Source organism: Typopeltis vanoorti, chromosome 6, assembly GCF_054136105.1.
Source record: "Typopeltis vanoorti isolate ZY-2024b chromosome 6, IOZ_Tvanoo_1.0, whole genome shotgun sequence".
Lineage (NCBI taxonomy): Eukaryota > Metazoa > Arthropoda > Arachnida > Uropygi > Thelyphonidae > Typopeltis > Typopeltis vanoorti.
In genome coordinates this window covers 128,643,770-128,671,614 of record NC_143554.1, presented here as the reverse complement: position 1 = coordinate 128,671,614, position 27,845 = coordinate 128,643,770, and the positions used below count along the sequence as shown (strand labels likewise).

Here is a 27,845-nt window from a genome sequence, read left to right as displayed (position 1 = left end):
ATCCAAATATAGTAATTTTAAAGCCTTGTCAAGTGGCACAGTGACAGACATACTGTGCCATAGACAGACACATAGTATCTTTCTCAACATCACTAACATGTCATTTTCACTGCCATTATAAAGTGATCCCTGATCTTCAAATTCCTATTCACTATCAACTCCAAAACTCTAAGCTTCAGTTTCTTGGAGGAAAATCACATCAATATATGCATTCTGGAATTTCTTCAACCAAAATACACAGTTATGCACCTGGCAATGTTGAAGTTTGCTTGCACCAGCTTATTCAGATCATCATCAAATTCCTGACATGTACCCTCAAGGGGTATACAGGATATGATAGTATTACATGAAAAATTTACATCATTAGTAACTTCCTATCCACAATTTTAGTCCAACTCAGTCTGTTACTTGTCAAGACTCCAACATTATCAGATCTTATATTTCTTTTGTCTAAGGTACTTTGTACCGTATCAATCCACCTATATCTTGGTCTTCCTCTGGGTCGTTTTCCAGCCAAACTGGCAGAGAACACCTATTTTGCTAATCTTTCCTTGCCCATTCTGTTTAAATGACCATACTACCTGAGATTAGTTCTGCTAATGCATTCCTGGATGCTGACAATATCAAGTTCTTTCCTAACATACTTGTTTTTAATATGATATTGCCATTGATGCCATCTGTTCACGCCTCTAATCTTTCTCAGGACTCTCATACCTGCGGTCTCTAGTCTTTGGTCAAGCATTTTACTTCTGACCCAGCTCTCAGATCCATAAGTTAAAACTGGTTTGAACACTGTCTTGTATACAGCTAATTTAGTGTTTCAACTAATTTCTCTCTTATTCCATATGAATTTATTCAATTGACTTCCTACCATACCAGCTTTATTGATTCTGTTGTCCATTTCCATATTTAATTTATCATCTTCACTAAAAATCGTGCCTAAGTAGCTGAAATGTTTTACTTGTTCCACAGGTTCTGTGTTCAAAACACAGTTGACATTTTCAACGATTCCACCTATTTTCATTGTCTTTGTCTTTTTATTGCTGACCTTCATACCATATCTATTACAACAGTTATTCAATTTAGTCAAGGAATCTTGCAAACTTCTAGCAGATTTATTTAGGAGTATAACATCGTCTGCATAAAGCAAAGAGCTGACATTAACATCTTCAATTCTGATATCATGTTTAATACCACTTTCCTTCATAATGTGATCCATATAGATAATGAATAACAGAGGGGATAATGTATATCCTTGTCTCACATCAGATTTAACATTAAACCATCTTCCTGTACTTCCTGCAATTCTAACTGCTGACTTGCAACTCAAATAAAGACTAAGTATTGCTCATCATGCAGATATTTCATATCAGTATCATTCCTTTTCACCAAGCATCATTAATTGCAAACAATTATATCTTCCTTCAAGCCTTTCCAAATATCATTAAATATACAACCTGAACAACAGTGCAAGAACAGTCTTGTGATATTCCACCAGTCATCCTCAATCTCTTAAGCTCCACTTCTCCAGTTTGTTGGTCAACCTTTGAAAGGTATCAGCTACTAGCTTATTTTCCCATCCTAAATACTTCAATTTATATAATGACAATTTATATCAAATATAGTATCCTGTCAGACAGATGCCTTAATAAAGTCAACTAACATGAGAAATGGTATATCCATTTCCCATGTTGGTTGACTTTTCCATATTAGATAGGAATTCAATATTCAGATAATAGGAAAAACTGCATATAATGGACATCTCAATTAGAAAAAAGTTACAATGATTAATTTTTAGATATCAGGTTGGAGTTTGGAAAGGGCAGGCAACCGAACGGAAAGTTCTCATGTAACAGCTGTACATCCTGCTCATGTGCTTCTACCTTATCATTTGTTCACTCTGTGACATCAGGTATCATGTTATTTCTACTCAGATGATACATCTGAGTGGAAATAAATGATATAAATGGCTGATCAATAGTTTTCAACTTTCATCTATAGTTTATCACTCACCTTTTGCAATTAAGAGAGCCATTCTTCTACAATCATTATTTCTTTTATTTACCACATAGCCAGAGAACACTAAGATTTTCTATCTTGCTCAGCTAATTGCCTCTCAAGGATCTGAGTCACCTTTCTTAACATACTTTCCGCTCTTCTAACATGTATTCTTCAGTGGCGAATTCTCCATGCTTGCTTGCTGCGCAAGCTCATTAACTGAGAAAGAAGTAATATTTATTTGTTAATAAATGCATGCATTTATAAGCATTCCATTTACACTTTTATTTTTGTAGACAGAAGACGTCTTAAGCAATAATTGAGCTTTGCGTTGTGTATTGAAGGCCGATGCTTGCTTGTCTAGTCAAAGCTACCTTGGCTTGCTCGGTTGTAGGCGCTTCCAGGTCCTTGTAGCAGCAGCACTGTGATTTTATGAACGCACATAGCCATTTCACGTCGTCTCACTTTGTTGCTTAAACACAAGCCATACGCAGTCAACGTAGCTCTAGCTAGTGTGCTTCAGCCAGCGTTTACAAGTGTGTGTGTTGCTTGGGAAAATTAAGTTACAACCAACTTTTTATGACGATGTTATTGACCAGTTCATAAAGAAGAACTGTAGGGTAGAATTTGTATTCAAGTAGCTAAATTGAAAAAGATAGAATATCATTTGTAAAATAAATGTTGTATTTGTATGATTAAATGTACATAAATTTCTAAATATATAGTGTTAAATGGTCACTAATTCATTATTCCGCTAATCAGACTTCAATCACACCTCTCACTCCCTGATAACAAGAGCAAGCGTGAATTTCGAGCCCAGCATTCGCCCCTGGTATACTTGCTTATTCCTGTTCTTCTTACAGAGCTTCCACATTTTTTTTATGAATCTTTTGTTTTATGAGCTTACTCATCCATCAATTCTGACCTAATTGTTTCTTTTATCTCTGAGACAAAAGTCAAATATTATTACTATTAAGCTTCTCTTGAATATTTCCCATGTCACACTTGATGTGCACTTTTCCAGATTCTTTGAAGTCCTTTTGTAATGAAATTTGTTTATATGCAAAAATTTAGTTCTTTCCCTACTTAATTTTGAGCATAAAACAGGTAGCAGGATCAGCCAAATCAATTTATTTAAAAATAATAATAATAATATTCCTTAAGCTTAGCATCTGTTTATCCTAATATATTCTGTATATGAGCCACTGTAAAATGCAAGCTAAAAAAAGATCTAAAATCCTAATTTGGCATCCTCTAATGTTGTAAAAAAAAAAAGAAGTATTACAGCTACGTAGCAGTTGATTTTAAGATAACAGTCTCCGAAGGTGGTCACTGCCTACTGTGAAAAGAGATGCACAGTATCTCATATACTCTTGTAGAAATGTAATTTGGATACCTGATACATCACCTCCGTACTAAACCATCACTAACGTGGAGTGATGACTTCTCTGAATACTGGATGCTACGGCACGTGCTGTGCGACCATAAGGAACATATACCTGATGTTTTGGCAGTTAAACGATTCAGTGGTAAAATCTTCTCATCTGTGAAGAGCATATCTCTGTCTGTTGTTTGCATACTGCAGAAGTGCCTCACCCTCTACCACATAAGTTAGGAAGTGCCCAGTAGAACATCGATAGGCTCTCACCCCTAGGCCATCAATTGGTACAAATCACATCATTCTCTGCAAAACATTCATCTCTCACAACATTATTTTCTGCATTCTTACAAGATTACACAGAGGCGTGTTGCAAGCAGTTGCATCTTAATACAGCATGGTCAACCTGTTCATTGACAGTTAGATACGTCTTCTGTATCATTATAATGGTTAATAGTCTGATACACAAACATCTATTAAACCTGAGTGTTTTTAGCATGTTGAAAATAACAGGTGGCTGCATTCCAACCTTGAAGTGCTATTACAGCTACTACATGGTACTAATAACCTCCCCATGTTACCTTGTACAGCTAGACAGCTTTCTCTCTACTGATAAACGGTCTTGCACAATTCTGTGGGCAGCGTGAGAGATGTGTGGAAATTGCAACAGTATTTATGGCAAGACTGTATTTAAAATATATAATAAAATTTAAATATATTTTTAAAACAATTTTCATGAGCAAAACTGTATAGTACTGGGAATTCCTGGGACTTTGAAAAAAAATTGTGTCTAGTCCCAGGAACAGAAAAATAGCCTAGACTCAGAAACCCTAACTGTTAGTTAGTTAGTTAGGGTTTGTTAGTTCACTGCAGAAATAAATGTCAAATTGTCAATATGAAAGGAAGCCGTGAGCAAGAGGGTGAGGAGTGGTTTCTTTGCATGGAGGGTGGCTGAACCATGAAATGCATTGCCTGAGAGGGAGTGGTGAGAGCAAGAATGGTCAATGAGTTCAAGGAGTGGTATGATAGACTTTGTGTTTCCTAAGAAGGACCTCCCACGATGAGTCTCTTGACTCTATGGAGGCCTGAATAATAATAAACATCGTGATTACATGACACTAGAGTATTAAAAAACCTAACTTCATTCACACTGCCAAGGATAACTAATAATTTCATTTTATGAAAAGGATTGCAGATAAAAAAAGAAATGTAAGAACCTGTGATCTAAACAATTTCTTTCAAATAAAATGCATGGATTTTTTGAAACTTGTTTTAAAAAATCCATGATTGCAAGAAATAATTATATACAACAGGAAGATTAAATGCAAAGCTTTCAAAACTGAAAAAAAAAAAAGTTTAAGCTGATACTTTTATGCATTATCCTAGAATTATTGCATAGCAAAGTTACATTCAAATGATTTCTTCAAACTTATACTTTACAAATGGCTTACTTCAATCACTTTATAATCCTATTTGTGCCCATTTTTCATAGTTAATCTTCACATTTTTGTCAGTTGATAAATAAGCACTGCAAAACAAATTATTGGAAGGTCCAATGCCAGAAAAACCATTCCAGAGGTTCACTTAAATTGCACAATCCATCCATGAAGTAGCAGCAAAACTTTAGTCACCAAGACTTTATCTTCTTAAAGGAAAAATAGATAACACAAACTACTAAAGAACTGATAAAGAAATGCAATGATTAAACAGCAATATAGAAATCAGGGAATGCACAATCTACATACTAAGCTAAATGAAATCATGATCAAGTATATATGGTGACCTTTCAAAATGAGGACATCAGAAATTAGAATTATATCAAAATATGCAAAAAAACAGAGAAATGTACCAGGTAGCTAATTCCTTAAGCACTAAAGAAAGGGCCATCTGTGTCTCTTTTCACTGACACAGTGAAAAGAAAGAACTAATATCTGGAAATACAATCTCATCACCACAAATACCAAAATATTCATCTATACAAAACCACTGTTCAAGCCATATTTACATATGGCTCCCAGCATTTTTATTACATGACAGTATCTCCATGGAGTTCAGAGGCATATCATGGGAGACCCAAATTAACTATTATACACACAAAACCTATTATACCTTTCCTTAAACTTGTTCACTATCAGGGAATCCACAACTAATTCTGGCAATCCATTCCACTCATTCACCACACAAAAAATCTGGTCCCCTCCCCCCACTAACCATTGCTTCTGCCTTAGTTTCACCACTTCTGGATCTGGCTCCCACTGACGAGACCTCAATAAAGGTCAAAACTGGTCTGGTAGTGGCCTTTCCCTTAATGCATAGCATTATACATGTCCGCAAGGTGATGTGCTTTACATTATGGGAGATACTAAGACAAGTGATGAGAGCTTGGTTCACCTTTACCATGAGTCGCCTCGGTCCTGAAGATACTTCAGGTGCAAACTTTGTTTGTTTACACTTAGATAAAGGGTTAAACTAAATTTATCATACTCTTACACAACTTCCACAGATGGTTCTTAGTTCACTGACTATTTGTTACATATTGAAATTTTTCCTTTGTATCTTCATATCTTAATAATATCTTAAATGTTTCTATCATGCCCACTCTTTTCTGCCTATTAACTAAACTTTGTAACCTATAAACTTTCAACCTATCTTCACAGGGAGCATTCCACAAACCTGTCACTTGTCTCTGAATCTTCTCTACCACCTCTTAGTCCCAATAAACCTAGGTGATAAATCTGTCCATAGTAGTCAACATGAAGCTGAATCATGTTTTTCAACATCCAAATAATTCTTTGAGCTATTTTACCAACTTTTGTAATATACCCTCTGATCTTCAACTGTATCAACCATTGTCCTCAAGTCACTAGTCTCATCAATTTCCTGCACTCCAGTACCATCAATATATAAACTGTATGAAACCTTTTTAACCCATACTAAGCTAAATGAAATAATGATCAAGTATATATGGTGACCTTTCAAAATGAGAACACCAGAAATTAGAATTATATCAAAATATGCACAAAAACAGAGAAATGTACCAGGTAGCTAATTCCTTATATAACCATAACCTTACATTTTGCAACATTAAATTGACAATCATTATCCTCTGCCCACAATGCCAATTTATTTAAATCATCCTACAGGATATATACATCACCTTTATCAACTATTGTTCTCCCCAGTTTGACATCATCAGCAAACAAGTGAATATCATCCCCCCCCCCTCTTAAATCTTTCTCACTATTATCATTGATATACAAATTAAAGAATAGTGGTCCTAGTACAGAACCCTGAGGTACTTTACTAGTCACTCTCATTCTCCTAGATTTCACTCCACCATATATCATTGTTTGGTGTCTGTCTGTCTGTCAGCGACTCCCCTATCCAAGTTACTAGCTTCATATCCATTCGATTTGCATAGTAACATGTTGCATCACTACTCAACAAGCAGCTAATGCCATCAATAGTTTAGGGACAACATGCTTTCAATCAATAACTGGATATACATGGCAAAATTACATTCCTAATACTGTTGTTCTTGAAGAAAGCCAGCAAAGAGACCTAATAGAAACAAATGAGAAATGTCAGTAAGGTGGTTGCGACACCAACTTTGACATCCCTCATTTACATTCAGTGCTCTTGCTCTCTACACAATCAACTAATGAACAGAGGAAGGCCAAGAAAACAGTTTGGGCAATACATAAGTAAACTTCTTTTGAAGATAAGACTTATGAACCAACTGACATTTACCAGTTGACACATCACAGAGCAATTTGGCTCATTCAATAGATTATCTTCCAGAGTTATTACATGCATACTGCTTTATTCACATATGAATAGATGATCATGATATAGCTAGTCCTTTTAATTATAACTTTCATTCATTCAGTAGCTTGATAACAGTGGCATAACTATGATTTTTCAACTTCTAGCAACAATTTCACTCGATTCAACCAGAGCTTTATGCAGATAACTGAATACTTTCACTGGACTCAATAAGCTCCCCACCCATGTTTTGCAGTATTATTATTATTATTATTATTATTACGGGCAACTCACTTCAAAGAGTCCTTAGACTCATTGAGGAAGGCCCTAAACATCATGTCAAGAACAACTATTCAACATCCACACAGTATCTATCATACTTTGCCTTGAACTCATTCACAGTCATGGCACCCACAACAGACTCTGGCAACTTATTCCACTCATTCACAACTCTCCAAGTAAAAAACCTAGTTCTAACACCCTTGCTTACCACACTCTTGCCCAGTTTCCATGGATGGCCCCAAGTCCTCCCACCACCAGTCCAGTCCTGTTCTGAAAAATATCCTCTGAATTAATCTTATAGAAACCCTTCAGTAATTTGAATGTCTCAATCATATCACCCCTTTTCTGCAACACACAAATCTTCAACCTGTTCTCATAAGGTTCATTCCATAGACCTGCTATCATCTTGGTCACTCGTCTCTGGATCTTCTCCTCCTCATCCCTATCAAGAAGAAACCCTGGCGCCCAGATCTGGGCACAGTAGTCAAGATGGGGTCTTATCAAGGCTCGATACAGAGAAACAATAACTTGCTTGTTTCTGTTCATCAAAGTATTCTTCAGTAACCAAGTGATTTGATGTGCTGATTTAGCCACTTTTGCAATGTGCTCCCTAAACGTCAACTCCCTATCTACCAACACTCCCAAATCCCTGGCCTCGTCAATCTCCTGGAGTACAGTTCCATCAATGTGGTATACTGTTGCTAATCTTTTCACCCCAAAATGCATAACCTTACACTTTGCCACATTAAATTGACATCCATTAGCCCAGTCCTCCAATCTATCCAAATCATCCTGCAAAATTTTGACATCATGTGCATTCACTATTGCTCTACCAAACTTTGCATCATCAGCAAACAAATGAACAGTTCCTCTCAAATCCTTTCCTATATCGTTAATGAACAAATTAAATAGTAGTGCTCCAGGAACAGAACCCTGCGGCACACCACTAGTCACAGGCCATCTTTTGGACTCTACCCCTGAATAAACTACTCTCTGATATCTCTCCATCAACCACCCTTCTATCCATCTCACCAACCCTATATCCATCCCCATATGCTGCAGTTTACTGATTAGAATTCCATGTGGTATCCTGTCAAAGGCCTTAGCAAGGTCCAGCAGTATCACTGTATACCCATTACCCTTATCCAGTTCAGCCGTCACTGTGTTATAAAACGTGAGCAAATTACTGAGGCATGATCTACCCTTCATAAAACCATGCTTTTCCCCATACAGTATCCCATTTTCATCTATCCATTCCTGTATTTTTCTCTCGACTACTTTCTCCAAAACCTTGACAACGACTCCTGATATACTGATCGGTCGGTAATGTGCAACAGCAGTCTTGGAACCTACTTTATGCAGTGAAACTATTTTCCCCTCTTTCCACCCCCTCGGGACCAACCGAGACCCGAGACTCAAATTAAACAAAATGGTCAAGGGCACTGACAATTCTTTAGCTGCTTCACGTAAGACCTGAGCTGGTATACCATCCAATCCCACAGATGTATTCACATTAAAGTTTTGTAATATACTATTCACCTTCATTTCATTCACCTCAATTCCTGTATAAGCTATTGGTTCCTTCATTCCTGCAATATCACCACCTGGATGATATACTCTTGCAAAGTGTTCACTCAGAAATTCCACTATATCAACTGATTCAGTTACCTCCCTATCATTGGCATTCCTTAAAATCATTCTGCCATATACATTTTTTCTTTTACTTGCAGCATATTGAAAAAACTGTTTGGGATTCTCTTTAGCTTGCATGGCTAATTTCCTTTCATAATCCGCTTTTGCTTTTTTTATCACACTCGTTACCCTTCTGGCCTGTGCTTTATACTGTTCATGGGCCTGCAGGTCACCTTTCTCCATAAATTTCCTCGCAGTTGTTTCTTTTTTTGCAGCTCAAGCTTAATGGTGTTATTCATCCATTTAACCCCCACTTGATTTACTATCCAGACTCTATATATAGTCAGCCATTACCTCCTTCAAATGTTCCTTTTCAGCTTCCCATGCACTATCAACCTCGCCCTTGCAGTTTACAAGCCATGGCACTGAAGCAAGCAATCTCCTAAGCTTGTCATACTTACCAGCCTGGTAATTCCATATGTACCCTGTCTTAATTGAAAATTCCACACATTTAGCCACCTCCCAGGTCAAGACCTTATGATCACTCTCACTAATTGGTGGCAACGTGGTCATATTCATTACAGTCAAATTCTCAGATGCAATTACTAGGTCAAGGACTCTCGAACCCCTAGTATATTCCATTATATGCTGTCTCAGGTAGTTATCCTTTAATAACTGCATAATATCTAATTCCTTCCTCCCATGTGACCTCTCCTCCTTCCAATCAAGTTACCATAATTGAAATCCCCCATAATAATTACCCTCTTTCCACTCATTGCGTCTATTTGTCTATGCATACTATCTCCACCATCTATTCCATCACCTGATCTATAGTACCACCCAACAGTATATTTTGTTCCACTAGTCTCAATCTCACACCAAATAGCCTCAAATATGCTCTCTTCACTATTCTGCAGTTCAACTTCAATTCTCCTTGGGTACAGTTCATCAGCTATCATCAATAACACTCCTCCCCCCATTCTTTTCTCTCTATCACTCCTAAACACACCACTACCCTTCATATTCTATCCCACTAGCTATATCATCTTCTGTCAGCCATGTCTCACTAATGCCAATAACTTGTGACCAGGAAGAGCCAACCAAGGCCCAAAAATTCTTCCTTCTTGTTCCTAATACTCTTGGCATTAGTATACATGAAGTGCAGAAGCCTGTTAGTCCCACCCCTATCTTAATGCCTTATACTAACTATCCCATTCTGATTTGTTGTCCTTCGTACTAGCTCAGGCATATTATACACATTCTTACACTCAACTGCCTCACTGATGTCTTCATATCCACTTCCTCCCCCCCCCTCCTCTAATAGCTCTAGTTTCACTGATTCTGCACATCCACTTTCACTTTATTCAGCAACACTTTTTCCAGTCTCTGCACACCAAATCCATTCAGATGCAAACCATCTATCTTGTATAAGTTCTTTTGCCCATCAAACTCACTCCACAAGTCCACAAACTCCACACCACTCCTCCTGCATAATAGTAAGTATAGTATGTATACAGCAGTGGCTCACAAATTCAGTTCTCTAGTCCCTGAGAAATTTGCTAAAAATTCATAGTAAAAGATATCTGAAATTAATTTGTTAGGCATGTATGGTATTTGCTTAAATTTTAAAGGCCTATCGTATAGAGGGGTGTCAGGGTTTTTTCCTCCAGGAAATTTGTTTTTTTCATCCCACTAAAAAGGAAAACTCACCAGAAAGAAAGAATATAGGCAATTTATGGACGTAATACATTGGCCTCACAGCATATCTGGTTCAGCCATAAATCCAAAAGCAAACAATCATGCCTGTTTTACATTTATTTCTCCCACATGTCACAAGTTTTGTAAACTATTATAGCACATATCAGTGCCAGCTGGCCTGGTTGGCCGAGTGGTTAGCGTATTCGCTCTCCAGCCAAAAGGCTGTGGGTTCGAATCCCGCCATGGGCATGGATGTTTGCGATTGTCTGTGAAAATCTAGTGGTGGGTGGGAGGTATATCTGGTTCAGATATATGGCATTGGTGTAGATGATGATGGTAGTTGCGGTTAGAGCAGTTGCCCTCCCTCGACTAGTCTTTGGACTTCCTGGAAGTGTCATGTAATAATAATAACAACAACAATAAATAAGCATAATAAGGAACACTGTGCTAGAGACCAAACATGATACTTTTCAAAATACTTCAAGCCTGTAATGAATACTTACCTCTTATGGCATGTAATGAAATATTTTTTACATGTTCCATATCACCATGTAGTGCTTATCACAAACCCCAATACAATGTGTGCAATTTATAAATCAGGAATTAAATTTCATAAAAAAATTAAAACAATTACCTATTCTTCCTTTCCATGTGCTGGGCTATTAAGTTAGAGTAATAGTTTTCCAGGTGAACTTTAGCTTTGGTTGCCTTATCTAAAGTGTGACCACTAAAACGTATCTGACCCCCATCTGTTGTCGCCATTCTCTTTTTCGGACTTGTTTTCTGAAATAAAAGCAACAAAAAGTGAGTACTCAATTAGTGTCACATCAGATATAATTTAACATTTTATCCATCTATCTGACTATGGTAAATGAAACATATCAACCATTTTAAACTTCATATCCTTTCTTTAAATGGTACACTTTGCATACGTTTTGATTGATGGCCTCACATGAGATGGTCGGCAAGGTGGTTATAAGAGTTATTAATACATGTTAAAATCACTTATGTTATTGTAAAAGTTATTTTGGTAAACAGATTTTGATCCAGCACTTATTTATAGTGTGGCATATACTGCTAGCCTGGCTGACCTAGTGGGCAGCATCTTTACTCTTTAACTAAGAGTTTAAATTCCACTGCGAGCATGGATACTTGTGAATGATGCCTTTAGGCAGTATGTGATTTTAAACAGATTTTGATCCAGCACTTATTTATAGTATGGCATATACTGCTAGCCTGGCTGACCTAGTGGGCAGCATCTTTACTCTTCAACTAAGAGTTTAAATTCCACTGTGAGCATGGATACTTGTGAATGCCTTTAGGCAGTATGTGATTTTCATAAAATTCCACTACCACACTACTTGACGAAGGGTTTGAAGTAGCTTGAAAAAGTAACATGCTTGTTCTTTGTGGCAGGGTTCCTTCCTAGATTATTTAATTTTTAGCCCACATATGGTACTAATGCATTATAAAGTTGTGGAAATACTAAATTTTCACAAACCTATAAGTATTTTCAAAATCTATAATGAAAATAAATTTTTGAACAATATGCACTGGCATAAGAAGCACAGTTGAGAGTAGGCTTAAATACTGAAAACAATTTAATGATTATGTTGAGAACATTTTTTTTATGCTTTCTCAAAATAATTCTCAAAATTATCCTTGAAAATTTTTTGCATTAAGTGAATACGCCTCAAATAGGCAAGTTTTATAACAAAAATATTATTTTCTTAAAGATTTTATGCTAATTATAAAAAAAATAAAAGCAAAATTTTTTTCATATTAAAACTAATCATCTGTACTTTATAAATCATATGGTAGAATGCTATTGGAATAGCTGGTCCTAATATGAAGAAAATACCAATTTTATTCATGGCTCTGTTTCATTTCTGAACTGCTGAACCATTCATACATGACAATGTGCATTCATAACTACAAAACAAGGGAATGAAGGTCCAAGCTAAAAATCTCAGAATGCGAGTTTGCTAACATTATTATTATTATTTGTGACACCTCCAAGGAGTCCGAAGACTCATCGTGGGAGGAAACCTATTGTACAACTCTCCGTCTCCACCACTACACTGAACCTCTATCATCAATCATCAATGCCATGCCATCTACTGGCCACTACCACCACCACAACTAGTTTTTTTTTTTTTTTTCCTGTGTGTGTTCTGAAGGGCCAATTTGTCTGTATGCAGGATGAAAAACCCGAGTTTCCGGGAGGAAAAAACCCTGCTACCTCCGTATGAGATCGGCTAACTCACCTTCGATTGAAAACATCCATATAAAGATTCCTCCCGTCATGACAAGAATCGAACTTAGGCCTTTTCCAATCGACGGATGCAACGTACCGTCGTTCTTCCAATTGCGCTACGGAGAGAGAGAGAGGGAGTGCATGCACACATGCACTCCCTCTCTCTCTCTCCGTAGCGCAATTGGAACACGCAAACTTTTGTGCACCCCAAGTAATTGATGTATAGCAGGTCAAAGATCACTGTTCTAGACCATCGGTTCCCAACCGGTGGTATGCGTACTCCAAGGGGTAAGTGCTGGGCAGTTCAGAGGTACACGAAAAATAATCAGTAATGGCAGAAAAACAAGTAAAGTAAAACTATTTCACATTAAGATAGGCACTGAACAAAAGTGTCAGTATTTAAAAACAGCTATTTTAAAAACAAGGGGTACAATTTATAGAAATGGGTTTAAAAGGGGCACGCAAGTGGAAAAAGGTTGGGAACCACTGTTCTGGACTATCACAGTAAAACTGACATATAACAGACATTTAAATAAATAACAAGTGTGAAAAATTCATAACTGGAAAAAATAAGAAAAACTGGAAGTGCTTCAGCTTTAAAACAATTTTCAAAAATCAAAAAAAATTTACCTTTATAAGGAACTATGTGCTAGACACCAAACGATATATTTCAAAGCAATTCAAGCCTGTAATGACTACTTACTATGTACACCTTGACATACAGAGATAAGCAGGTTACTGTGCACAGATCTAGTTGCCAGGTTTCTCAGAAATGTGGACAAGGGGGGGGGGGCAGATTCAGAGGTAAGACACCAAAATGGCAGGACTATTTGATGCTCAGATATGAGGAAAAACTGAAGATTTGTGGGTGACAGAATCTGGCAGATTGGTAGATAAGGGGCGAGGGAGGTATGATAAAGGCATGTCAGTTGCTTAGGAGGACTTATATGATTGATGTAGAGGAAATATTTACTACATGAATGATGCGATATGAAAACTAGAGATCATTCATGGAAATTGAGTAAGACTGTGGTTAGCAAAGGAATGAGGATTGTTTTTTGGTTGAAGAGAGTAATGAATGCATGGAATAGACCACCAGAGTCAGTTGTGTGTGCTTTGTCAGTGAATGATTTCAAGGCAAAACATGATAGGCATTGATAATTAATATTTTTGAAATGGACCTCTCATGATGAATCTACAGACTCCATGGAGTGTTCAGCCTATATGTAATAATAAGAAGATTAATGAAGTTCAATGTTGAACTTCACTGGTCCTTAGATGTTGACCAATGAAATCAATAAAACAATATGATCAACTTTCCTTACAACCACACTTTTTTATTCTGCAAAAACAGTCAAATTAATAAGTTCCATGCTCTTTACAACAACAACAAAAAAAAAAGCTTGCATCAGTGGTCTCTTTACCTGATGATAAGCTTAGTGAACAATTTCCAACTACTGCCTAATGAGTGATGTTGCAGTCACTTCCAAACGCATCCCAAAAGTTAATTTTATTTGCAGCATTGAAAAGGCCCTCAGCTCTTTATCACAGGATACCGTTAATGATATCAGATTCAAGACAGCAGTTCTTTCATATCTCCCTCAAAAAGCAATATCACAAACTCAGAAAAAAAGAGTGCTTTCAAATTTGAGAAAGAACAAGGAAATCATCATCGTCAGAGCAGGTTATAATGCAACTGATTACAAGTCAAAGATTTTGCTGCTTCTTTCAGACCACTCCACTTTTGCCACTCTCCAAGACTATGATCCTACTTGGGCTAATCATAAAGAGACTAATGAACTTGTGCAAAACATACCTGGAAAAAAGTTAAAATCCAAGCATAATTTAACTCCAAGAGTTCTGAAACTTCATAAGGATGGTATACTCTTATGAATGGCAGTGGATGGAATAAATTTGCCTCCTTCTTAGTCAATCTCCACATGGCTGAGGACTTCTGACCCAATGTATGTCTTCTCCATTTTTCTCTGTTTCCTGTCATTCTAGGTGCATCCTCCAACCTTAGTCCATTAAGAGGAGGAATTTGATCCAGCCATCTCCCATAAGGCCTGCCTCTTCTTCAGGCACCTGGCATCTTACTCTGCAAGAAGTTTTTTTGATTTTTTACTCCATTTATTCTTGAGATGTGTCTAAAATATCTGAGGAATCTTCTCTCCACAATGTTGTGGAAACTCATTTCAAGATTTAATTGATCTAATATCTGATGCACAGGTTGGTTCTTTTCTCTGTCCAAAGAACACTTCAGACCCACAATCCAGAAGCATTGAATTTTTTAATTGACTTGTTCAGTGTCTAAGACTATGAGTCTTAGACACTGAACCACAGAGAAGACCAAGAATCTGAGCTGTATTGATAGATATTTTCTTATTTTTCCGAATCTTGGTAAATGAGTCATTGCATTACTAAATCACTTAAGGAATTGACAACGTAGATAAGAATATACATTAAATTACACTTTAATAAATATTTCCAATATTTTGGCAACGTCACGTTGCCATCTTCAAAAGGAACTTACAAAAAAGGCACGTGCATGTAGGCACTATAACACAGTAATTGAGAATGAAGTGATGAAGCTATTGTTCTCCTAAAAGTCCTGATGGTGCCCTCTAGCAGGCTAAGTATGTGTTCTTGGCCATTGGGCTGAAGGTCTGCTGATGTAAACCTCCCAAATTTGGGGAAGTCTCATACAACCAAATTTGTTGAGGTTTGGAGAGTTTATTAGGGCTGAGGCTGATTGCATGAATAGTCTTTCGAATTTGTATTTGCTATGGTGTATTACTGTAGCTTTCTTCCAAGCTAAATTTTCTCCTGATATCTCAGCCCTGTTTCAGTTCACAATGAACTCAGGCTATTTTGTTTGGCAGGGAAAATTCTATAAACAAATAGAGGGGACAGCCATGGGTTCACCACTCTCCCCACCCTTAGCCAATTTCTTTATGGAGACCTTGGAAGAAAAAGCCTTAGTCTGCACCACAAAAATCAGCCATATGGCTTCGCTATGTTGATGATGTGTTCGCCATTTGGCCACATGGTTCTGATACACTCCTCTCCTTCTTAACACACTGAAACAGCCAACACCCCAGAATCAAGTTCACCTTAGAAAAAGGGGAAAACAATAGCCTCCCTTTCCTAGACAAACTAGTCATCCACCAGCCTGATGGAACCTTGGTTTTCTCAGTTTATAGAAAACCCACCCATACAGGCAGGTATATTCACCAACAATCCCACCACCACCCCTCACAACAATATGGAGTGGTGAAAATACTATACAACAGGGCTAAAGTAATTTGTTCTAACGACAAGGCCCTAAACACTGAACTAAATCACATCCTCAACACTTTTTCAGCCAATGGCTACTCCTACAAAAAAATCCAAAAAATACTGAAACCAACAAACCACAATCCCCCTCCACAACAAAGATTACTCTAAATCCATCGCCATTCCCTATATCCGAGGCACATCGGAAAAAAAGACCAAAATTTTAAAGGTTCCCAAATTTTAAAGGTTAAAAGGCCTAGGGCATAGTTTCCCAAAGTGGGCGGTACCGCCCACTTTGGGAAACTATGCCCTAGACCTACCTGGTGTATACCAGGTCCCTTGCAACTGTAAACTGTCTTACTTTGGCCAAACAGGCAGGACAGCGAATATCAGAATTTCTGAATACAAGACTACATCCGTTTTCACAAGTACAGCCACTCTGGTCTTGCAGACCATGCTCTGGATACACACCACAGAATACGGTGGAAGAAAGCTACAGTAATACACAGTAGCAAATACAAATTCGAAAGACTAGTCATGGAATCAGCCTCGGCCCTAAGAAACTCTCCAAACCTCAACGAATTTGGTTGTATGAGACTGCCCCAAATTTGGGAGGCTTACATCAGCAGACCTTCAGCTCAACGGCCAAGAACACCTACTTAGCCCACTAGGGGACACCATCAGGACTTTTAGGAGAACAACAGCTTCATTACTTCATTCTCAGTTACTGTGTTGTAGTGTCTACGTGCACGTGCCTTTTTTGTAAGTTCCTTTTGAATATGGCCATGTAACGTTGCCAAAATATCGGAAATATTTATTACAGTGTAATTTAATTTATATTCTTATCTATGTTGTCAATTCCTTAAGTGATTTAGTAATGCATAACCAACGTATAAACCTGTCTATGAGAATGAGTCATTGCATATCTTCCCGTTGTAATCCATCTCCTTACTCCCTCCATATGACTCCCATTGGTGGAGAGCAATGAGCCAAGATAGATAAATTGATCAAGTAAAGATACCAAGAAATTATATACTTGGTTTAATCCTTTATCCAAGTGTAAACAAACAAAGTCTGTGCCTGAAGTATTTTCAGGATTTGGGTCTGGCTCCCATTGAAGAGACCTCAATAAAGGTCGAAACCAGTCTGGGTAGTGACCCTTCCCATAATGCATAGCATGATACATGTCCACAAGGAGATGTGCTTTGCATTATGAGATACTAAGGCAAGTGATGTGAAGTCATACCACCTTTACCACGAGTTGCCCCAGTCCTGAAAATACTTCAGTGCAAACTTTGTTTACACTTGGATAAAGGATTAAACCAAGTATATAATTTCTTGGTATCTTTAATTTATAAACTAATCAACTTTAAGAATCCTAAACAGTCCTGAAGTATTTCCATTATGACTCCTATCTAGGATCATCAGCTTTGTTTTGCCAATATTAATGTTATGTCAAACTATGCCATTATATTCTTGCAAAGAGTTTATTCATGTCCTTTTCATTTTCTCTTATTAGTATTAGGTAGTCAGCATATCTTAAGTTATTGATTCTTGAGCCACTTATCAATATGCCTCTATTCTAGTCATCCAGAGAATATGGCTACCTCCATATGAGGCAGGTTAACTCACTTTAGTTTAAAAGCTCTGATAAAGGTTCTTCACATCTGGATAGGATTTCAATTCACAGGTCTTTCCAACCAATGGGATTTGTCTATACCAGGGTTGGGGAACCTGCGACCTTCTGAGGTGTTTGGTGTAACCTTTTTGCATATTTTGTCAATTATGTATCTTCAGTGTTTATAAATTATACATTCTCAAATGGCATGTATTTTAATTAATAATATATGTAAAAAAACTGTTATCTTTAAAGTGCAATATTAAAAGATCAACTGTTATTATCGATCTATCTATTGTTCTCTGGTTGCCATTTCATCCATGTCCATTGTTCAATAGCTAGTTCACTATCAAATTATATTAATTTGTCACTAGAGGCCACTACAAGTGCTCAGCACAATGTCAGCTTGATTAAAAAAAAAAAAAAAAACTGGTTTAGTTCTGCATGTGTTGCTATATTACAGGGCTGTCATCTGTATTGTTGACATATAGCAAGCTGAACAAGTAGTTTCTGTTTAATTCAATTAATAATTTTTTTAAAAAAATTTAGTTGATATTTCAATATGAAAAAAAGAAGAATTATTATTATTATTATTCATGAAGTCAAAAGACTCATCGTGGGAGGTCCTTCCTAAGAACATAAAGTCTGTCAAGATTCATCGAGGGGAGGTCCCCCCTTAAGAAATACAAAGTCTATCATACCACTCCTTAAACTCATTGACCGTTCTCGCTCTCACCACTCCATTAGGCAATGCATTCCACAGTTCAACCACCCTCCACGTAAAGAAACCACTCCTCACCTTCTTGCTCATAGTTTCTTTTCATAACTTCCAGGGAAGGTCTCTTGACATCACTTCTTCCCACTGTTCAACCAAGCGAAAGAACTTTCCAGTGTCAACCCTGTAACCACCTCTCAACAGTTTAAAAGTCTCAATCATATCACCTCTCCTTCTATCCACCAAACTCTGCAGTCCACATTCCCTCAGCCGATCCTCATAACCAAAATTGTACAGTCCTGAAACCATCTTTGTATCCTTTCCACAGTTAATTTATCCCCTTCAAATCCTGGAGACCAAATCTGAGAACAATAGTCTAAGTGTGGTCTGATCAGAGACTTATACAACGGAATGATAACCCTTTTATCTCTGCAGGTCAGTGTCCTTCTCATAATTGCAGCAATCCTCTGTGTTACCTTCACCACCTTTGAAATATGTCCCCTAAATTTCAGGTTTTTATCAATCATTAACACCAGATATCTTGTCTGGTGTGTCCCAAACCTAAAGACCTTACATTTTGTTGCATTAAACCGACATCCCCATTCATTTGCCCATCTATCTAGCTTATTCAAATCCTCTTGCAGGGCTACCACATCTACACTATTACTAATAATCCTTCCCAGCTTCGCATCATCCGCAAACAACTGAATATCCCCTTGCAATCCACTGGCAATGTCATTGATATAAAGGTTAAACAATATAGGTCCTAGTACTAAGCCCTGTGGGACCCCACTTGTAACCCTCTGCCTCCTTTGAAACTGCTCCACCATACACAACTCTCTGATACCTATCAGACAGCCAATCCTGAATCCAGTTGACCAATCTGACATCCAGACCCATGTGCTGCAACTTAAATATCAGTTTATCATAGCACCCTATCAAATGCCTTCGCTAAGTCTAAGAAAATTGCAGTATATGCCATTCCCTCATCTAATGTTCTTGTAACTTTATTATAAAAGGCTAGCAGGAAGAATTCAGGAAGAGAAAAGAGTATTTAATAAAGAATAGGAGCTGCAGTACAACATGCCTGTAGTCATGATAAAATGGTGTGTTTACTTTGTGATACTGTGATTTCAACAGTGAAAAGATACAAGGTATATATTTTTAGACCACAAAGGAAGTGCAAAATTTGGGGAATCAAATATTCCAATAGAAGAAAATACAAGCATATTCCTCTTTCACGAACTAATCAAATGATAACATGAATTAGCTGTCAATGTTTCTGAACAGCTTCAAAAAATTTGCCAAAATGAAAATACTTATTTTACAATTGTCTTAGATGAGTCCACTGATATTCCTGATTCATATTATAACTGCAGAATTTCAATGTTATAAGAAGCTACTCACACTTTGGCTATTCTCATGGAGAGAATAGATGGAATTGAAGTTCTTTAGATTTTTAAAGATAAATGTCACAAAGCAAAGTGTAATTTAGTACATATATGCAAAGCTGGTGCTTCTTCTATGAGAGAAAAACATGAAGGATTTGTTGCATTGCTACAAAATGAAATACAAAATTCTGATAACTTGATATCATTTCATTGCATATTACATCAACAGAATCTTTGCACCAAATCTACTCTTTTAAAAGACACATTAAGGAAAGTTATTGATATTTTTAATACACTTTAGCAATTTCTTCTAGGCATTACCAGTTTTGCAATGTGTTTCAAACTGATGAGGAAACATTTTAGTGAGGATCTTCCTTATCACTCTAAAGTATGCTGGTTGTCACAGGGAAAAGTTTTAGACTACAAAAATAAATGCTGAATTTCTGTCTACAATGCAAAATTAAATCAATATGTGAAATGTGTCCAATTATTCAAGCATTTAAGAAGTCAATTTTTTTTTTTGAAACTCTTCTTTCCAAACCTGTAATGTGAGCTGAACATTTTCCTGAACTGGCAAAGATAGTTGAAGAACGGTACACTAATAAAATCTCAAGAAACTGTGCTATTAATGAATACAGTTGGATCTTAGACTCATTACAAAGAATACAATGACTTTAAATGTGATCTCACACTAAAACTGGCTTTCTAACCCATCTTCGTTGATGTCTTTAGTGCACATGAAAATTTGCAAATGGAGCTGATTGAGCTCTCTACTAATACACTAAGGCACTAATTCTGAAATCTCTATTTGACAATACAAAGGATCTCACTGAAATATGGAAGAATGTTGTAAGTATCTAAAAATTCATCATACATCACACACCAATTTTTTTTTATAATATCTGAACCACACACGCAAAAGGCCACAAGACCTGTAGCACATTAGTGCCATGTGTGGACAAGAGAAATAGAAAAAGGAGGAATCTGTTCACATTTTGCTAGAACAGCTGAGAGTTGTAAACTTTGGAGAAGGCAAAGTGAGAGAGACTGTTCCAAAAGACAGAAGTAAATGGCATATAAGAGGAGGAAGTGAAGTTGGGTTGGTGAGTTTCAAGAGGGACTGTAAAAGGGGTGTTGGTTTAGCAGTGGCTCTTGTTTTAATGATTTTGGAGAATTGTGGAGGAATAACAGTGGCCAATTCAGCAAAACACAGTCCATGAAAGTATCTGTAGAAGAGGCAAAGAAACTGAACATCTGTGTGAGATAGATTATTAATTAGCCAGATTGCTTTCTTCTGGATAGAATCAAGCAATTTTAGACAGGATTTTGGTGCACCACAAATATGGGAGCAATATTCCATGGCTGGATGGATCTGGCTTTGTATAGAGTTAGCAGCTGCGAAGGTGTGCCTCGTGTAAAAAAGTAAACCAAGTTTTTTGATAGCTGAAGAAGCTATAGTTGAAATGGGGTTGTGCCAGGAAAGATAGAAAGTGCAGGTCAGTCCAAGAAGAGAAATCTGATCATACATGATGTATGCTGTCTTGTTGTGGTGCAACCTACTGTTGTGAAATGATGTTTTCACATATGGTTCAAATTAAGATATGCTTGAGATCACAAATGATGAACACTCATCTGGAAGACCAACTGAGGCTAAAGACAGCAATGCTGGTGATTTTAGTGACTTATCGCAAATAAGTCACTAAATTATGTACCACTTAGTTAAATAAATTAAGGTAAAACTTTTATTCTTAGAATATAATGAAATAAAGTGTTTCATTAACTGCTTAGCAGTTAATGTGATGTTTAGTTTGTAGAACTCCATTCTTGAATTATTAATAATTTTGTAAATAAAAAAAATTGAGAATTTTAATAGATTTTTAATGTTGTGATATCAATATGCATATGACCTCTTTATAGTATTAATAAAAATCATTATATATGAAGTGTACAGCTTTGTGAGGAATCCAAGTGACAAGCAGTTTTCTGATGCCTAAAAGGTTTAATAAATTAAAGAAACCAAGAAATGATATACTTGGTTTAATCCTTTATCCAAGTGTAAGCAACTGCCTTAAAAGGAAGGCTGCTGCATAAGTTGGGGAATATAGGATTGGATTATAAATTACTAGTTTAATAAGAGAATGGCTAAGTGACAGATAATGATCTACAAGATTTAGAGTGACCACTGATGTATCCCAGGAATCAGTCCTAGGTTCACTGTTATTCAATCTCTACATTAATAACATTATGAAAGATTTAACAAGTGACATCCAGCTATTTGCTGATGATCCAAAGATAACAATGGAAACCAGGAATGAATCTGACATGTAATATTTGTAGAATGATTTGCATAAGTTGGAATTGTATTCATGTGAAATGTCCACCAGTTCAATGTTAGGAAATGTAAAGTTATGCACTTTGGAGATAATGGCATATTGTATTGCGAGATTATGCGAAATAAATGATCACTGATGTGCAAGAAGAATAAGGAAGTCATTTTGCCTATTTACAAGGCTATGATACTATTTCATCTGGACTACTGTGCGCAGATTTGGTCTCCTGTTTTCTGAGATGATACAGATACGGTGGAGAGGATGCAAAGGAGAATGTTAAATATGAGAAGACTATGGAATGTAGATTATGAGGACATACAGAATTTTTGGACTGTATGTTTTGAATGCAGTCAAGAAAGGGGTGGGAGGTAGATTGTTCTCACATTTTCAACAACTGCCTAAAAGGTTTCCCACTAGTCTATAACAACTGAGCTATGAAGACCCTGATCATGGTCTTCACTTGCCATGCACTACTGACATTCTTTCTTAGTAGCTTCTCAAACCATGGCACTGTTCCAAGATGACTCCCGAGTCTCTCTTAATCACCAGTCTCACAATCGCCATAATCTCATAAACCCCCCTTTTGACAGAGAACTTCATGTGTTTGGCAACTTTCCAGAACAAGACCAAATGGTCACTATCCCCCCAATTGGAGGCAGAGTGTCTACCTTGTTTATGGATACATCTTCTGATGCTATTACCAGATCCGACCAGTGGCATACCCAGAGGGGGGAGGGGCAATGAGTCCGGGCAACTCCCAAAGAAAAAAAAAAAAAAAAAAAAAAAAAAAAAAACACTAGAAAAATTTCCCCAAATCTTTTCCTAATTAATAATATTCATTTTTTTTATTTATGTTGTGTCATGTCTTCTATTTCTATACTACTTATGAATTAGCGATCATTGCAGATGCTCAGTCATAGGTCGTGATGCAATGCGTAGTGTGTATTCTCAAATCATCTACTCAACGCGGTCCCCCCCCCCCAAGATTAAATCGTGAATGCGCTACTGGATCTAACACCCTCAAATCCATTGTCCCCCTCTACATGGATTCAAAAGAGTAGTATGACAGATATTGCGCAGCTCCTGTACTGATTGATTCTATAGGGTTTCTGCAATAGTAATAACATTAATAAATATTAAAAAGATTGGTTACACCTCTAATTTTTTTTTATTAACATTTTCATACACTGGTTGCATCTGAACATTTTTTACCTTACACTTCCAGTTTTTCTGACCTCTTTGTGTGAGAAGGAGGTTTATTGTATTGCAGAAGGTAAGCTTCTGCGAAACAATAAAACGAACCGACTAAATAAACAGTTACAAACCTTCTCTGGTGAAGTATGTTATTATAACGTGATGTCTCCAAGGTCAATCTACACAAATTAAAGTTAGCAAATAACCAAATACAGTATTTAATAAATACTACAAAAGCAATGCAAAATTCTAATATGTATGTTAAAAATGAATACAGTTGAATATATTTACTACTCACTGCATGCAAGTGAGGTAATTCAATAATTATATTTGATTCTGTTAAATATCAATTTTCTTCTAAACTTTTGGATGGCCACATTAAAATAACTTTATTACTCTAATTATTACCAAATTATTGATGTGCGATGCAAAAATTATAGCACAAACCCACTAAAATAATAATAAAACAATGTAGTGGAGATTCCAGCCGCTACGTTTAAAAATTTCCGCGTTACTCGCTCAATACCGTGAGTATTAAATATTACATTGCAGTTTTTCAGTAACCAAGATATTATCGCACTTGTAACTTGTAGGAAGCTAGAGGAGTCTGGAAATTATATGTATTAAACTTACCTTGTTACCATTCGCTATACTTTCGGTGAAACATTTGCTAATTTGGAGTACCTTACATATCAGTATGTGGAAGCACTGCTATAAACTGACATTGCAATTGAAAGCTTAATAAGCAAGAGATTTCTTTCTCTGCTATCGCTATCCAAATACCTCGTGCGCCTTTTCACGCATGCACAACAGTCCACTCAGATTTCGACTCTAATGGTTGTCGATTATTTTACCATTAACAAGGTGTGATTTTCTTTTCTTTTTTTTCTTGAGCTATTTTAAAATTTTGGTTTTCGAATTTTCCTCGTTGGTTGCACACGGAAAGCTACCGCCACGTAAAATTCACCTTCCTAGCCCACAGGAGGTGGGTAAACTTTTAATCAGTCATTTTGCTGAGTCTTCGGGCTCTATATTTCAGTAAATCCTTTTTACTGAGGCCATTGCTCATATGGCTTCTGACTGATCCCTGATAAGAACGAATGTTCGAAACAACAGCTGTCATGCTAGTTAAACTTTATTTGAATATAAATAATATACTCAGAATGCCCTACTCAATATAAGGTTGGTCGATTGGTAGAGCCTCTGCTACTAATTGCTCACGCAAAAACTTAAGCAAGTTTGAGCGCGGTTAGTAGTTGGAAGGAATCAATCATTCCATGCTGTTGGCACACTCTCCCTCGGTGAGTCTTTGGACTCCCTGGAGGTGTAACATAATAATAAATTTAAGACTGATATGTCAATTATATCGCCATATCAGTCTTAAACAATGAAACAAAGGAGACAGATTATTATTATTATCATTATTATTATTATTATTGTACGGGCACCTTGGAATTGGAAGACTCATCGTTAGTTAGTTTGGTTCTCCTGAACCAAACTAACAGACAAAAAACTTAGAACTGATTCTGGTAACCCATTCCATTCAGTCACCACTTTCAAGGCGAAAAATCTAGTCCTTCACACCCTTACTAACCACACTCTTATCAAACTTCCGTTTTTATTACATGTTATTTATTTACTCAATTTTATTACAAATATGTCCAAATATTTATAGTGCTAATAGGATAGTTTACGGACAAATGGTACGCAAGATTTTACGACTATTTAAGGATAAACGTAAAACAATGATAGAAGAAAATAACGACTTAGCAACGGTAGTCGGTTCAAATACGAACTTTCCTAAACAGTGAAGCAAAGTCACTATAACTATAAATGGAATTACCTCACTGACTTGAGATAACTATGTCAACAAGCACACAACTATAAATTAACTAATTAGATCCCATTTAGAGTATCAAATATTCAAAAATGATACTAATACGTCGGAGGACGTGCTGAGGTTTAATAAAGAACGCGTAACAAATTTTATAACCTTAAAGATAAGAAAAAGCTAAATGGGAGAAATCCTAAGGATATTTTGCACTCGCCAGAATCACATCCGAGAATACACATTTAAAGCAATGAAGGATCATTATGAGTAAGACTTAAGGAAAGATTTGTTTGGTAAAGACTTACTAACCATTAAATGGTTTTTAAACAAATTTAATGGGACCACTGTATTGTAGTCATCACTGAGTACCAATGTGACACAATGCCCAATGATAATACCAAGCATGTTAATGCGACTGGCACGTTAGATACGATTCGTGGAAATAGTGTATACGAGAGCAATGGCCAAATGATGGCTCGCACCGGATGCCGTACTCGGAAAGAGTAACGCATTTTGTAAAACTGTTTTCTTAAGACATGTTTAAGTTGTCGATATAAATATTGTTGTGTTCAATGTTATAAAAACAAATGCAATAAACATATTTCGTTAATTATGAAAATTAAAATCTGCTATATTCAAAGCTTTCAGTATACTCTTATTCTAAAATGTCGGCGTATAGGACGAAGCATAAATTTTAGGCTATTTTTAGGTTTTAAGCTTATGTCGGTTGTATAAGATGACCCCCCAATTTCTTCTTTCTTGTATTAATGCAACGTTAGGTATTGTTGTTATATCCGTTATTTTTTTTGCATAGCATAGATTTAGTATTTACGCGAATTATCCTAATTAAAAGTGATTAGCTCCAATTTTAATTAATTATTAATTTTGCATTTTTTTTAAATTTAGGATTATTAAAATTGTTATCATTTAAAATCATTTACAAACGGTGGATCTATGCGCGCTGCATCACTTGATATGAATCTGAAGAAGAAAATTTTCAACAGATGATGAAGAAAATTAACATGAAAATCCGGGTTAATAATTATTATTTGTTTTTTTAAGACTTACATCTATTGTAATATTTTAAATAAATTTATGTAACAAAAAATTAGTCCCATTTCTTTATAAACACTGCCTATTTTCTTACATAACGTATTGTAACTACCTAAATGTTCATCCAAGAAATTAAGGCCATAGCTCAGATCTACCCGCTAATTAATAGAAATAGCAAACTCAGCAACAGAATCAAATTGCAGCTATACCAGATGACGATTCGTCCTATAATCACCTATGCCTCTCCAGCCTGGAGCCACACCTCTAATACTAACATTATTAAGATACAGCGAGTGCAGAACAAGTGCTTGAGAATGATTTTGAACGCCCCGTGGTATGTTAGAAACAGCCAACTCCACAGAGACACAAATATTCCCTATATTCTCTCTTATCTACAATCCTTATTTTTTCAAATTTTTTCTAAAGACGTCCACACATCCCAACGATTTGGTTCAACAAGCTGCAGCATACGAGCCAACGGACATATTCAAATATAGAAGACCAAAAACTATATTAGCCTCCTATAGCGATACATAATCTCCATGCCCATTCAGGGCGAGCAAACTGCTCGTAAATTTTACCCTCACGTATACTATCTGTCGTGTTACCTCGTGTAACACGACAGATAGCGGAGAATATGAAAAGCATTTTGCTTCACCCTTAAAGAATAAATGTCAATTGTCAATTGTCAGAAATTAAGGTTCCCATTTTATACTCGCCGTATAAGACGACCCATGATTTCGAGGAGTTTTCTGTAGTATTTGTACGCCGTCATATACTGTAATAATAATAATAAATAAATAAATAAATTCATGGTTTCGCTTTCCTATTTTGAAATAAATTGTGCGTTCGATCGCGGCTATCTGAATAAAAGAAAAAGTAATAAATATGCATAAAATGGCCGCCATTCGCAAAGAAATTATCAAGGGTATTTCAATGCACAAGTTGATTAAGCATGACTTTTTCTTACACACAAGAAAAAATACTCAAGGAGTAATTTTTTTTCTCATTTAAGTGTTTCGATTCCTAAATGGACTACAAATATCATTATATCAAATAAGAGGCAACATTTATTTGATATACTGATACGGCATTCAATAAAAGAGGTGATATTACATCAAACATACATAATACCGCATAAAGAAAGTTGGTCCCTTGAGGGTGGAGGAGAGAAATGAAGGCGTAAATTACGATTTCATTGCAATCGGACATCAACAATGTTCACATAAACACTTATTTTGTATAGAAATAGAAATAATTCACACGCATTTATCTGATGTGCTGACGCATAGGTAACTATATAAACTACTCTGCATTTTCCCGTCCTCTTCTGTCACACATATAATCCTTGCTATTGGATACCGAATGTGTCTCATTGTATGAGACGATAAAAGGCAAACAATTTCTTCTGTGACAAACATCGGTAA

General features: G+C 36.4%; 1 protein-coding gene across 7 annotated transcripts in view; it reads right to left on the bottom strand.

Moving 5' to 3' along the window:
- trc (Serine/threonine-protein kinase tricornered) overlaps nucleotides 1–27,845 on the bottom strand; it is a 274,402-nt gene that overhangs the window by 97,367 nt on the left and 149,190 nt on the right. For all 7 annotated transcript variants that reach the window (XM_090394419.1, XM_090394418.1, XM_090394421.1 and 4 more), the window contains one exon: nucleotides 11,388–11,536. In XM_090394419.1, the coding sequence (XP_090250545.1) occupies nucleotides 11,388–11,515 (128 nt within the window). In that variant the 5' untranslated portion in view covers nucleotides 11,516–11,536. The remainder of the gene's footprint in view (nucleotides 1–11,387; nucleotides 11,537–27,845) is intronic.